The following is a 15694-nucleotide window of genomic DNA, read 5'->3' as shown; positions in this document are numbered from 1 at the left end:
CATAAAAAACATATTTTTAAACTATTATGAAAATTGCATGCAAGATATTTCCCATGGACTTCAAAAGTCCTTCAGTTGTATATTGACCTTTTTAATGTTGTAGTTTTCCTCTAAAGGTTAGCAGGTGAAGGTTCCTTTGTACCAAACATCTCTACAGTGGCTGATGTTTGCGTCATAGACTTCCACTGACAGCAGTTAAAAAGTAACTCCTCATATCAGCAATTTATTAATTAATCATGAATCACTTTTACCAGCTGCGTCCTATTAACTGTTAATGAGCTTATCAGTCTTAATAAAACTATAAATTGCCTCCTCAGATTAACCGACGTGAACTCAGTGAACTAGACGACCATGACTCATCTGAACTCGCTCATGCAGCTAAAAGAACATTTCTACATCTTCATTCCCGCAACATGTTGCACAGAACAAGCCTGTTGTTGCTCGTCCAGTGGGTCTTTTCCACAGCAGTGGAGGTCTGAGCTCAGTGGTGGCTGTTTGTGCCTGGACACACAATGGACCATTCAGGTGGAGTGGCCATCAGCACATACACCGGCTAATACGGCCCATTGTTGGCACCGCGGGACTCAAGTTTTACACAAACCCAGTTGTCATGGAAAGACGAGGAGGGAAAATGAAGGGGGGATGGTCCAGGAGGAGAAAAAAGACGGCTGTGGGGACGAAGGTTGTTGAGGAAAACAGAGAGGTTAAGTATTCGCTGGCGGGAATCAGAAACAATGACATGGCTTTCATTGCTGTGTTTCCCCCTCTGGGTGTATATTTAGATAGATATTAATCTCTCCATTGAAACTATGCACCTGCCACTGAAATATTCATCATCCTGCTAAATATTTCATCCCTTGCACGCTAGAGTGTCAGTGGGCCTGTTGTCCACCTGTATTTATAGACCGTGGAAGGTCGGAAAGAGAACGCTGTATGATACCTGAAATCTGATTTATTTAACGTCTGAGTGTGTCTGCTCTGTGGGGACAGCGAAGGAGACCAGAGAGGCAGATTAACTGGGCCAATTAGGACTCGACAAAAAGCTTCATTAAAATGTAAGAAAACACTCGGTGAAGCAGACGGAACGGTTACTATAAAGAGAAACGGAGATGACGGTAAAATAACTGCTCGGACGACAACTCACCAGGTTTTTGTCACCTTCTGCTCAGCACTGTCTGATCATCACATCCCACTCAACACAGAGGAGAAGTTTGCTCTCACCACGAGGCAGAAACAGATACAGTATGTCAGAATAAAATACTCTGAAAGACACTGAGGGATGTTTTTCCCCATGAATCCTCCGAAAAACTGCCAAAAAATACATTTTTACTAAAGCTAGAAATTGTAGTTTAGTCAGGTTTAAAAATTACTTCATTCTGCATTTGTCATTTCTCAAATCACCAAAGATAAATTGTTCACACATGACCAAGAATTCATTAATGTCTCAGGTGTGGCTCATGTGGTAAAAAATTCAGGGACTCTTCAGCTGAACTGATGTAAAGTAACGAGTGTGGAAACTTATTAAAAATGTATTTAAAAACCATTAATTAAATTAAATTTTATTTATATAGCGGCAATTACAGGTCAAACTGTCTCGTCGTTTTGTACGTACAGCCATCGTTTTTCCCCACAGTTAGGAGTACCTGTGGTCAATTAGTAAAATGTTGTACTTTGATTGATTTCTATGAAAAACAAATAAATAAAGAAATTCAACTTTTCTTTTTAAAAAGGTATAGCATCAATACTGAGTCATACTGCAAAAAAATATTTCTAAGTCCTCTTCTAGTGACTGTGGCGGCAGAAAAATACTGTAGAATGGCAGAAAGTAAATCTGTCACACAGCCTTATTTTAAATAAAAAATACGTAACTAATTTCAGTAACAGTTACCTCCTGCTCTGGAACACTACAGCAATAAACACAATGAACTGCAGCCTTACACAAGAAATAACACATAATGGTATTAATCTCCTCTCAGCAGTCTGATATCAGAGTGATTCTCATGTCTGACCTACATGATGAAGTGACTCATTCACTGGAATAAACCTGAGTCCAGTTGCTCCAGGATTTATCATTGCTGTCAATAATAACAATTTTTTTTTGCTGCTTTTTGATATTTACTCAAGAAATGAGGCACACTGGTTACAAATATTTCTATGAAAACTACTGAAATTCTACATTATACAAGCATTTCTCATTTAACAAACACATTTATTTAAAATTACAAAACCAATACTTCTTTCTCTGTTAATTATCATTAATTGTATCTAATTTTAGAAATTGATTTACAATGTTAAACTTGAATTTAACATTTTCATCTGCAAAAATATACATTTTGATACAATTTTCTGAACGTATTTTACTGGTTTGTTTATTTGAATCATTTTTTAATTTTATGCTCATTCAGTCACAGGTTTTTATTATTAGACTTGTAAATTTACAGTTTATTTTTTTCAGTTTCATTAACATTTTATTAACATGTTCCCACAGTGCCGCTTCTTCTTTAGTGAGATGAATTTAGTACTGATAGCATAAATTGACTAAAAGAAATCAAACATCAACTCTTTTGATAATTGACTCTCTTTTATAATGTTGTAGATTTTATATTGTGGTGAAAAATTAAGAAGAGTAAAAACCTTACAGACCACAAGGAAACTATAATGAGGATTTGTCGCTATGTTCAGATTTTGCACAGACAAATCCTCAGTTGAACTGTTGAGAAAATAATATAAAAAGTAATCGCTAATGGACATAATTGTTAGTTGCAGCTGTTGCCAAAATGCAAAAAAAACTAAGGAGTTATCTGCAGATTTTATAGAAAATCCTTGGTTAGAAATCACTGATACAAATAGGAAATAAAACATTGAATTTATGACTAATCTACATAATTTCCCTCTACCTAAAGCAAGACTGTAAAAAAGGAACCACATGCTGTGACGTTAAACCACAGTCTGAGTCACAAAGTCCACAAACTGAGCCACAGATTGATGCTCCTCTGCTAATAAGAAGCCAAGTGTCTGTGCGGTGCAGCGGCTGCCGACGATTTCTATCTCCGCTGTCGGTTCGGGGGCGTTTCAAATCGTCCTGACTCGAGTGGACGCCGGTGTGGAGGGCAGGAGGTGACCAGGGGCAAAGACATCCGCGCTGCAAAGCCGAGCCGAGCCAAGCCTACCAGACCCGGAGCTAATCCCCTAATGGCTGCTATATTTGGATGAGTAGCATCTATGGTTACATAACAACTCATCCCCCCACAGTTGGGGCAGCAAACCGCTCAGAAATTAAACCCAGCTACGTTACAGTTGGGCATAATCTGGCCTGCATTAAGGTTTTATTGATCTACCGGCACGAGGGCTTGATACTACACGAGTGTGGCACATTTTAAAGGGCTTCAAGCCACAACCACATGTCTGATTCACAAACACGTTGAATAAATGACATCTTAACGTATACTTCTCCACAGATGATCCCTCCACATTGCTGCTGGGCCTTGTGAAGGAGCTTTTTCTCCTTTGTGTTTCATTGTTTACTTCAGGGCTAAAAGACACGGCTGCCTTTGATGGCGTCAAGCTGATGTTGTCTGCAGTAGCAAACAAGGCCAAGTCGCAGGTATTATAGGTTTGAAGAGGTATAAAGACACCTTTCAAGAAAAAAACAACGCAGAATTGTATTGCATGACATAGTGCTGACATCTGCTGCTTTTCTCTCTTCTCCTTCAGTAAATTAGCACGCCTTTGTCTCCTCAAACTTCCACCTGCACGAGTGAACCTGCTCGCAAGATTTCCATCCCAACGACTCACAACAAGGTCACACAGTGTCGGCTTGCAGAGAGACTTCCACGGCATGCATATTTCAGCAGCAACATAGAGCGTGGAGAGTCCCAACTCGGGTCTAACTCACATCAGCCAGATGGTGCAGCGTAAACGCTCCTCGGGGATGCAATGACAAGTGGAAAGTCACCCGAAGCCGACAAAGTCAGAGCCGGGTGAGAGGTCAGAGGTTAAAGAGACATCCTGCGGAAATATATACACAGAGCTGCTTGTGTTTCTTTCTCACCTTTCTCGGGGAACTTCCCAGAGAGAGCCAAGACTCTGCAAACAAAAATCTGAAAAATTCAGACAAATAGAGGATTATATGTTAATATTTCCTCTCTTTTACCCTCCAGCTCTATCTGTTTTAACACCAAGCAGGGCCAAAAATTGTCCACCTGCATCCCATGTTAGCTCACAAAAAAAACCCAGTGACTTACAGCCTCTGTGGCAAATGTCTCACAGTAAAAGTGGCATGTTGTCACAGCGAACACGTGCCAGTGTTACCAGAGAACAACAAACACAAGCAAGGCAGCAGCAGAGATTCAGCAGATTAGGAATTCTTAGTATCACTGGATGGATGGAAATGCTACAAATGCTGTTTAAATATTAGCATTTGTAAGAAAACTGATCAAATTTTAATGCAATTCCAGAGCTAAATAAAAAAATAGTGAGATAGAAGACTGCAAATCAAACTGAAAGCGTGTTATTCTGACACATTTTGATCATTAAGTGACAAAAAAACACAACCTGTGAGCAGTTTGACTCCACAGCGAACAAGTAGAAACCCTAATCTACAACATAACTGAAGTGAAAATGCTGCAGACACACACTTCACTAGAGCATTCGTTCACTCACTCACTATCATATGAGGAGTCTCTTGTCCAAAATACAAAGACACTCGCACAGCAAAGTGAAAGCAGTGGGATCTAACAACCCTCCTCTGCTTCCTCCTCCAGCATCACTGCATCAAACAGCTGACATCTCTCAGGATGTGTAATGAAAGAAAGCAGAGATGCTTTGGTCTCTGCAGCTGCACAAACTGCACATCTGCAGGCTGATGATGGGATCTGTTCCTCTCATCTTCCTTCTACTCTTGTCAGTCTTCAGACAAAAAAAGTGCCCACTACCCTAATCCCACAGTTTCAGGTGCAGCACGGTTTATCGACCTGCCTCCTTGGGCACAGTTGCACCTTTTGCACGACTCCCGAAAGACACAAGAAAGCTGGTTTTGCGGGACAATCAATCGACACACATTCTGTCCTCGGCGCACTAAAGACAGCGCCACTACACAAAGCCGTCAGGGGACAGGCAGAGGAGAGTGGCAGTGATTGTGAAAGAGGGAGAAAAGATGGCAGGGGGGAGGGTTAGAGAGGGACTATTTGTGCTTCTTTTTGCAAAGGGATGAGGGTGGTGGAGCGTACCTGTCTCCTCAGAGCCTGCGTTAACCGGCAGCTAGCAGGACCAAGGGAGGACAGAGAGACAGACAGAGGGAGAGAGAGGCTGTCCTGGCAGGGGGATGGAGCATGCCGAACAGCAAATGGCCCGGGATGGCGTCTGCTGTCCCTTTCAAGACGGGTTAAAAAACACATGACGGCAGGGAGGGAAGGAAGGAGGGATGGAGAGAAAACAAGAAAGAAACACTTCAAACACTCAGTTAAATGTCAAAACTAGCAAACACACACACACACACACATGCACATGATTCCACTCCCAGACAGTCCACCTCCTCTACTCCCTTCATCTGTCCCTGTCATACATACAAAGAGCCGGTCCAGCAGATCCATGAACTCCCCCCTCACATCCCAAAGTGTGACCCCCCTCTGCCTCCTGGTTCAGGCCAGCTGTCGCTGCACTAGCTGCCTCTGGAGCTGATCCTCCTCATTTAAATGCCTCTGACATCTATCTGGAACGTACCACAGGAAGGTGAGGAGGCAGGGGGGGAGAGGACGCACACCACCGGCGGATGTGGATTCTCCCGCTGTGATACTCTCTGACAGCACCCCTCCTATCCGCGGCGTTATCGTCCGCGCTGTGTTTTGCTGAGGGGACCATGTGTTTGGGGTGTTTATGTATGTGTGCGAATAAAATGGTGCTGTCTCAGCAGTGAGGCTGGAGATGCCAGGGTCTTTGTCTTTTTTGATTTCCGTCCTCTGAATAGCAGCAGTCTGAGGGAGACGACCGTCTAATAAATGAGAACTTGCATCCGTCTCCTCTCACATGAATGAAATTAAAGGGCCAGCACGTTGTCCCCATTATGTCTGCAGCAGTAATTTCTGGAACATGCTTTCCCACATTACAAACACAGAGCGGAGTCTATGCTGAGTGAAATAACACAGCAACGGCTCAGTGACACGATTTCATAATAAGAAATGTTTGTAAAATCCTTCATTGTATCTGACTCATTGATAATGCATTTAATGTGAATTTGCTCAGTATAACTGCAATAGCAAAATGATCTGACTGTAAAAAATATCCTGAAAAACCTCTATGCGTCTCTTTGCCTCTGATGTGTGTCATAATCTCAGGAATCTCAATTTGATTCCAGGTCATTTGTGTCAGTTGATCCAAAAGCATGCTAAAAATGCCAAAAACCACACTAATGGATGTCCAAAAAAAGGATGCTGAATTGGCTTTTAAGCTCAATCAGCGTCACTTTGTGCAGGAAGTATTTGCACAGAGTGTCTTATCTTCTCTTGCTCAATACTGTCAAAAGTTCAGCTCTGTTTGCCTTCACTCAAACTGGATTAAGAAATCTTTACCTTTTCTGTGTAAGCATTTTTGCAGTTTTTCTTGGAGACGAAAAGACACAAAACATTCTGTATTTTTATCACAAACTTCACAAAAAACAGCAACTCAACAGTGACTCAGTCTTTCACTCTCTGCACTTCACAGTTTCTAAATTTGCAATATTTTTTAATTGACATTTTTATCGTGGTCAATATATAATTGAGGGACTTTTGAAGTCCATGGGATATATCTTGCACACATTTTTATCAAAATGAAATAAGAAAAATAGTTTTTTATGTTCATTATGATCATGTCTCTACAAATTACATAATTATTTATTATGGAAACAGTCACTTATTAATTAAAAATGACTGGATATCACTAAAATGTCAACTAAATAACCATCCAAATTTGATAACAACCACATTCTAATTAGCTAAACAATAATAAAATGAACTTTCTCAAAAATAGTTTTCTAGTTTTGTGTCTCGATTTTGTCGTTTTGTGTCTCGGATTTGTTATTTTTATTACAAAACGATTGGATATGACTAAAATGCCAACTAAATAACCATCCCACTTTAATAACAACCACCTTCTAATTAGCTAAACAATAATAAAATGAGCTCATTCAAAAAAGCTTAGATTGTGTTCTTTTTATTAAGTTGAGATAATCATGACAGATATTTTTTTTTTAGCAATATATCAAATTTTATAGGGAAAATAACAAATTGTATCTGTGTCCGAGAAATCACTTTCCACTAAGTTCCTCATTACAAAAACACCTCTGAAGGAAGTGTGTTAATTCCAGATCACATGACCTGCTCCACATGATGTCATTTCCTCCTGAAGAAAAGACTAGAAAGACTCCAAGGCTTTCTGAGTTATTAAATATAAAGTAGTCAACAGCTTTACTACAATATCTTTATAAACAACTTTCAATTTAAATTTTATTAAATTGTTTATATAATATTTAGAAGAATCTTTGTGTAAAAATGCCATGTGGTTTTTGCTTATAGGCGGCCATGTTGATTTTAGGCCTGAAAACAGCAAAAATGTCAACTATGATACAAAAAGTCCTGCAATTATATATTAAAGTTTGTTAATTGTGCGTTAACATCTTTTGTTTGAGGCCTTTGTACCTCATTTTAGTTTCAAAAAAAGTTTAAGTAATGAATGAATGAACTAGTGCATGGATGCTAAATAATTTCCTGCAGAATTCATTGAATGCTGCTCAAACAGAAGCAAACATTTGACTGTTTTTACCCTTTAATCAGGTGAGTTTTGAGTATTTAGTGTGGCAAAATGACTGAACATTGAAGGAAGAAGGTGTGTCTCGTCGTTAGTGATTTTTTACAGTAACGAGTCCTATGAGACAGAGGAAGAAGCGATATCAGGATGTGGCTGCACAGATAATACTTAGCGGGAAGATTCATGGTTAGTTTCGGTCTTTTCAATGCAAAAAAGGAAAAATCTCGAATCTTTCCAGTCTAATCCATTAAACAACAGATTTTCAAGCTCTTAATGCAACTTGTCAGAATTTCCAAACAGCTCCACAGCAGTTTAAGTCTGTACGGATAAATACACAATAACATCCTGACCGATATGAAACCACAAACTGAAAATAAAATCCATTTACAATCGTTCAAGACTCCAAAGCTTTGCAGACAGACGGGACAGAGACACCCAGAGCACTTCAGAGTCAACGTGACTACAAGCAATTTACCACTCTGCCACTCAACGTTAAATTGTTGAGCTTTTTTTTTCCATGGCACTCAAACTCAAAATTGCTTTCAAGAGGTCTAATCAAATTGTTCAGACCTCCAGAGAAACACAACATTGATTCATCACCGTGGCAGATTCAGACCAGGCTCCCTCTGTTGGTCGAATACAGAATCACACAACATTCAGTCAAACAGCTGATGGAGCCGAACAACAGAATACGACTCGAACTAATAGAAAGGAAAAAGCAGCAGAGGATCACTATCGAAGCAGATGCAGAATAGTACCTCTCAGATGCTTAAAAATGTATAAATTAAATAACATAATTGGGTTATTATTATTAGTTGGTTATTATTATTATTATTAGTTCTGCTTTATATATTTCAGAGATGTGCAGAGAGCACATCATCTGGCCAGTGTCAGATCTCAAAATGTTGATTGTTTTTAAAAAAAGTGATGCAGATTCACAACAAAATTTATTTGCTTTTTCCGGTCTCCTTGCTGCACCTCTCCGCCAAGTTTCGTGAAATTCAGTTTGGTAGTTTTTGCATAATCCTGCTGACAGACTGACAGACAGGTGCAGCGAAAACATACATTTACCAAGACAAGAGCAGAGGAGAAGGATTAAATGGGATTTTGATTTATAGCACACTTTAAAAACATCATACACTATTGATCCTTTAGATCAGAATTACTTTATTGATCCCCGAGGGGAAATTGTTAATGCATACATCAATACCCCAACATATTTAATAACATAGAGACATGTTTGAAAATTTATTTTGAATAATGTGATTTTTTTTATTCTAGCATGTATGTCAAAATAATGTTAGAATAGTTGTTTATAATGCCAGCTGTGGTGAGATGTAACAAACAGCAGGGTTGCATATAAAAATTATTTTTTATAACTGAATAATTTGCAATTTATGATCTCAATTTATGGATATTTTTGTTCCATAAAAGTCTGAAAATAACGGAAAATTCCCTTGACACTTAACTAAACCCTGAAGCCACATCTTTGAATGTCATATTTTGTCTCACTAACAGTCCAAACCCAAAAACAGACTCAGTTTATGAGCACACACGATAAACCCTTAAAAATGCTTAATTTGTAGAAGCTAAAAATAGAAACGTTTGAATTTGTTTCAGAAAAAAAAATTAGGGTGATTAACTGATAGATAAATCATCATCTCTAGTAGAAACAGAAACACTTAAAATATCTTCAGACTGTACTCAAGCATTGATTGCATTCTTCCACTGAATAAAATGACCTATTTGACCAAAGTGCTGCAGCGTTTCAGCCACCAGATATCAGCTGCAGTCTAAGACATCGTGGTGCACTGTACCTTCAGACAGGACCGGCTCTCCATGGGTCGATATGCTGCATTATCTACTGCACCCCCATTAAATAGGAGCAACACTGCAACTCACCCTCAGGGCAGAAGTCCATCAGGTCTGTAATCAGGCCGGATGTTGGTTCATACGAGCAGCTAAACAACTAAACAGACTGTAGATGCAGCGAGGAGTGACTGACTGAAGGTTATCGGCTGAGGGTGCGTTAAGGCGGGTGTCCCGGCGCCTCGGTCAATCATTAAGGAGAATTTGAGCAATTACTAGAGCAGATTAGGTCCCCGTGGGGAGGGTCAGTACAGTATTTGTTCATGACACACACTGTGACATGTGTGGGTTTGTAAGGATGGCGAGGCGTGACACAATCAGGAGAGAGAGGTGTGAACAAGACGGGGGTAAAGTACAATCTGTCCAAAGGCCAGCATCACCCTGTATTACACAATAAATAAAAAATAAAGCTGACTTTAGGGAAAATAATGCTGTAAAGTGTTAGCCTAGCCGCGCTAGACAACCCACGAAGTGAATTTCACTGGATTTTGGTTGATTTTTATGTGAATGTTCTTAAAGAAAATATTAAAAGTTTTACTGAGACACATTTAATCACTTTAGATATTTTATGATTCTTTTGGAGGATTTGTACTCATTTTTTGAAACTATTTACAAGAATTTCCTGCCATATTTGAAGTTTTTAAAAAAATAAAACCTTTAAGGAAAACTTTTAAGGAATTTTTGGAATTTTCTCCCTGAAAGTTTTGCAAATTTGGGGAAATATTTTGCTGAATTCTTTGAGTTTTTTTCAGACAAGGAAACAATATTTTATGGTGCCCGTAAATGAGGACAACAGGAGGATTAAGAAATTTGCAAAGAATACAGTGAGGGAGGAATGTGAGGGAGAACACAGTGAGTTGGTCATCCTGCCGGTCTGCTGGGTGGAGGACCAGGAGGAGAAGGACCAGCTGATCGATCTGTTCAAGTGAGATTATCTGAGATGGAGTAACTGACAAACTGCTAATTCCCTCCAATTTCTTATCTATGCTCCAATACTGTAAATTAATTCTCTGCCCAGATAATTTAGAACTTACTGAAGGCAGCCACACCCACAGATCGAACACATTCTTCCAACACAGTGATGGCTTCCTCTCTTATAATAAAGATTTATGCTATGACTCTCAGTTTAATGTTTTTCCCCACAGTTTTCATGCTAGTTCTTATTGGTTATATATTTATGTGTGTTTCTCCATTAGAACCCTGTAAGTCTGGATACACATTAGGTAAACTTTTATTCTTATTACATCCAAAATAATACATTCACTGTTTTTTTCAAACATGCACTGCTGTTGAGGTTGAATCTTTGAGGCATGTTGCCCCTTCTGTTGCCCCGCTGACCCTGCAGCAGAGGTGGATTTTTGAGTGCTACAAGGATTTAACTGACTTCACCTGTGAAGGGGTGAACAGAAACCTCGGGGTTCTTTTATTGTCGCCTCACTCTTGCTGTTGCACCCATGGTAGCTCATATTTTTGCACTTTCTCCCTCAGATATTTTTACTCAGTTGTTACTTACTTGTTTTTGTTAGTTTTTTTTTGTCATTTCTTTGACTTTCACGGTTTTAATCATAAAGTAAAATACTACATTGTTCAGTTCCAGATACCTGTGAGTAAATGTTGTGTTCCTTTGTAGACACTCTGATCTGTGAGCTGTAATGTGTAAAGGATAAACTGAGGCTGAATGTTGTTGAAACTGAATTTATTTTTCTTCACAAATTCCAGGTTGTTCATGATGTTTTGGAAAAAGATAATTCTTTAAATGTGAACATTTTCAGAATGTAAATTTTGGCAGTAAAACAAACAAAAAATGTGGAGTTGTCCTCATTTATAGGTCATTATGCTGTGATTTTACTGGTCACTGCAGATCACATCGGGGTGAATGTGGAACCTGAACTAAAATGAGTTTGACACCTCTGTTGTAAACTCTGGTTTTGGTCTCCACTGTGAGCCAAATCACAATGCAGAGGAAGACCATCTTTAGTTCTTCATCCTCCTGCAAGGTTCTGCAGAATTATTTGTGAGTAATTCCTTGATGCTGTAAAATTTCTCTTGAATAAAACGGACAGAAGTGTTTTGGAATCAGTAGAGGCAGCTCAATTGTGTTAATTTAGATGAAATCTGTAAAATAATGTAAAATAATAGTGCTTCCCTGCAGAATTGCTACGCCTATCATGTTTAATGACGATGCCAACCGCAATAATTTAGACAAAACCTGTAAAGTAACAGATTTCTCTCCAAAACGTGATGAAAATGTACTGTTTTTGCATTTACGTAACCTCTTTCTTTACAATATATTTTACAGTATGCTGCTTGAATAACCATTTTGAATTAGCAAGCAGACTGATTTTGAAAGGTATTTTAATGTTTTATGTTGTTGTGAAAGCATTGCTTCAGTGCAGTGGAGGAAGACAGTTTTACACTTCCATTCCCGTGTACTCGTACTCCACTCCATTTCAGACTCTAATGCGTTTTCACTCGACTGAATTTATCCGACAGCTGCTTTGTTTCACATGAAAACCGTCTGTGACTAACGCGTAAGCAAATATCTACCGCTGCATAAATGCGTTGTCGTCTGATTTAAGTGGCTCAACAAGTGCACAAAACATCACGAGGCGCAGAATAGACGAGTGAGTGGGTGTCGCCCTAATCTCAGAACTACCTGATTTCACAGCCAGAGGAGTGATTCACCCACTGCTGAGCTTCACTCCACAAACCCTGCAATGGCGAGCTAAATATGGACGCTGAACTTCACACAATAACCGTACAAGTATTGCAGGTAGACACGGGTATTATGTGCAACCATTAGAGCGCTGCTTAGATCCCCTGCAGGCCTCTCCATCTCTTCCACTCTGCTGTGCTAACTGATTTCTCATTAAAGGGGTCTAATAAGCTAAAGCTCCTCCAGCATGCAAAGTGTCCATCCATTTTCTATACACTGCTTCATCCTCACTAGGGTCGCGGGGGGTGCTGGAGCCTATCTCAGCTGACTCGGGTGAAGGCAGGGGACACCCTGGACAGGTCACCAGTCTGTCACAGGGCTACATATACAGACAATCAATTACACTTACATTCACACCTACGGACAATTTAGAGTAATTTAGATATTTTTGGACTGTGGGAGGAAGCCAGAGTGCCTGGAGAAAACCCACGCATGCACATGGAGAACATGCAAACTCCATGCAGAAAGATCCCAGGCCGGGATTTGAACCGGGGATCTTCTTGCTGCAAGGCTAAAGTGCTAACCACTACTGCACTGTGCAGCCATGCAAAGTGTCAATGAAGACAATCACCAAGCAGACATGTGAGAGGAAGCTGCCACCGAATCTATAATTTAGGATCCTGCTACGAGCATCTACAGCAGAAGCAAGAATTAAACTTTCATTGAGCATGTCAAATCGTAGCATTGATAATTCCTCAAACAGCCCATCTAGTCCAGTGAAACTATGACTTATCTGCAGCTTGTGTTCGCTGCATGTACAGTATTTGCACAGACTGTACTTCTGAGAGCCCATTTGGAAAAAAAACAAAAGAAGATGAGTCATCTAAATGTCATCTTTGCTTACTCAGATGCTTCCCAGGTTGCTTTAACAACATAAAATGTTCACGTTGATCCAAATGTGCCTCTGCAAAGACTTTCTAAATCAAACCCCAGAGGCTTGAAAAACTGAATCTGTATGCAGTCTGTCCAAGGAGAATAAATCTCCCTCTGCCAATACTGCCTCCCATCAATTCTTTCCACCAGCTTGAAGGCAGTTTTTGTAATTCCACTGTGAGCTACTAGCTGCAAATGAGGGTAATTACTGAGAGCGTCTTGACTGAGGGGGCTGGAGAATCGCTCAGACCTCCTACTGTTGTATATGTTGTCAGGTTTAAAAATCAGTGACGACCTCGGCAGTCATCGTCATGTCACAGCATGTCACTGTCTGTGCCCGGTGGTGATATGACCCATGAGAGGGGGATTCTTAAAGACACAGCATATTTTTAAAGTGATGCTTCTATTATGTAAGTCTAATGTTTAAAAGGTCTGCCAATAGGGGGAGACTGTTTTATTTACTCCAGATCAACACATCAAGAGTCAAGTGTGATTTTTCTGACTCGAGCGCGTCCGTCTCTGTCATTCTGTGCTGTTGCAGAATATTAATATTCATCTCCGGGAAAGAGAGAGAGAGAGAGAACCTGCGCTAGGGCTGAAATTATTGCGGCACATTTGCATATTTTTTTTTGCCTAATGAAAGAGAACCCTGAAAGCGTGATTATGCTGCAGAGTGATCTTGACATGAAGGCATCAACGACTGGGAGATCCTGTTTAGGAATATTGTAAATTGCTTGGAAATATTATGAACTACATGAGCATGTTTTGCATTTTACAGAAAGTCGGGTTAGACTGGGAGATGACTGAAGAGAAACGGCTGCCATTCCATCATTTGGTCCCTCTTTGTAGCTTGGGTGAAAGGCCAACCATGTGCATACATCACAGTGGAGGCTAATCCTCTCATTCAGCGGGGGATCAAGTCATGAAGTACCAACCTACATATTCTCTCCAGGCCACAAACTGGCATCGGACTGAGCGAAAAACACATTCATCTGAGCAAGACACCTCTGTTCTCAAGGGAAAAGCAACATATAGGCATTGAAAGGGGACGTTTTTAGGTTTAGACTGCATTTTTTAAAGTGTGTCACAAGCTGAAGCATCTTCAACTTGTAAAGGAGCGTGCAATCCTTTACCCAAAAGCAGTTTTCACCTGAAAACAAGTTATGCAACATCAAAATCACAGTGGCTGATCTTGAACTTTGCAACAGATGCATGTTGTGCAATTTTTACACATGAGCCTGATAATAAAGGATGACAGGAATCACAAGAAGCCAGAACACTGATGTGAAATTCGTCTGCCGCACCCCCTTCATCAACAGGTTTGCATGCCTCTAACTACTTCCACAGAAAAAGTAATCCGGCTCTTCCTTTCATCAGCGTTTTCCGCCACCGATCCTCTAAAATATGCCAAAATCCAAACTCCCATTTCACATAAAGATGCACAATCCAGAGCTAAACCTCTCTGAGCCGAGTTCATGGGAGATTCCTGCTTCTGTTTACAGGACCAACACGCTCCAAACATCCCCCGTCTCCGTCCCCAGACTCCGTCCACTCACCTGTGCTGGCTGTGTACTGCAGGCTTCCCCGCTTCCTAAAGGGGGAGAGGGGCTTGTTTTTGACCCCGGCTCCCCCGGCCGTGGCTCCGGAGGGCAGGTTGGAGGACATAGTTCCCGAGTGGTGCGCTTCGGCTGGGCTCAGACAGGAGGAAGGAGAGCTGAGTGAGTCAGAAATGCAGAGGACAGAGCGTCGGAGGGCTGTACAGGGAGAGAGGAGGAGGAGAGGGAGGAGACAGGGGAGATGTGGCACAGATGCTGGGAGCTTGAGGGACTCTGATTGCAGTCAGTGTGGATGTGTGTTTGGTTGGGTGCTACGTGCCTATGAGCAGGGATTTCCAGGCTGGTTGGTCCAGCGTGGGGCTGCGGAGCATCCCTCTGCAGCGAAACAGACCCCGCCCCCTCTGATGGACTCCTGTGCCCGGGCTGCAGCACTGGTGGAGGCTGGGGGGGCGGGATGGAGAGGCTCGACTTCCCGCCTTTCATGCGCGCGCAGGATTTAAAAAAAACAAACAAAAAAAACACCCACAGCAGCAGCGGTACAGTGCAGGTCTGCTGTTGCCATGACAACCACAAATCTAATGTGTGGGAAAATCAGTGGGGAAGAAAGTTGTGGTTAGAGTGGAGCTGAAACAGTATAATTATCCTCTCCAAAAAAGTGTGATGAGTGTTTGTGAGCAGCAGATTTACATTATAATAGCAGCGCATGCTTGTAAATACAATCATGAACAAAAGACTACACATATCATGGCAGTCTGAAGCTTAAAATTACACCTATAACTCTAAATTTTCTAGGACAGGATCACTGAAACCCACACATCTTTGTCACAAATAAACAAATAAATAAGCAAGCAGATAAATAACCATACATTTAGATTCTTCTGGAAATATGACAAAATCT

At 40.7% G+C, this 15694-nt stretch overlaps 1 protein-coding gene across 4 annotated transcripts in view; it reads right to left on the bottom strand.

Moving 5' to 3' along the window:
* ampd2b (adenosine monophosphate deaminase 2b) overlaps nt 1-15184 on the bottom strand; it is a 32398-nt gene extending 17214 nt beyond the window's left edge. Inside the window, exons 1-2 of one of the 4 annotated variants that reach the window (XM_022205341.2) lie at nt 5568-5701; nt 5229-5370 (exon numbers count right to left, since the gene is read on the bottom strand). Coding sequence is in view for 1 of the 4 variants with exons in the window: in XM_022205340.2 (XP_022061032.1) it covers nt 14797-14905 (109 nt within the window). In the remaining 3 variants the exon portion in view is untranslated. Of the gene's footprint in view, nt 1-5228; nt 5371-5567; nt 5702-14796 lie in introns of those variants that run through there. The other 3 variants (XM_022205342.2, XM_022205340.2, XM_022205343.2) reach the window with 3 other exon arrangements.
* Between the last annotated feature and the right edge of the window lie 510 nt (nt 15185-15694).

This window comes from Acanthochromis polyacanthus, chromosome 6 (genome assembly GCF_021347895.1).
Source record: "Acanthochromis polyacanthus isolate Apoly-LR-REF ecotype Palm Island chromosome 6, KAUST_Apoly_ChrSc, whole genome shotgun sequence".
Taxonomy (NCBI): domain Eukaryota; kingdom Metazoa; phylum Chordata; class Actinopteri; family Pomacentridae; genus Acanthochromis; species Acanthochromis polyacanthus.
Note: the sequence above shows the minus strand (reverse complement) of the source record. Positions and strands in the feature narration are given on the sequence as shown.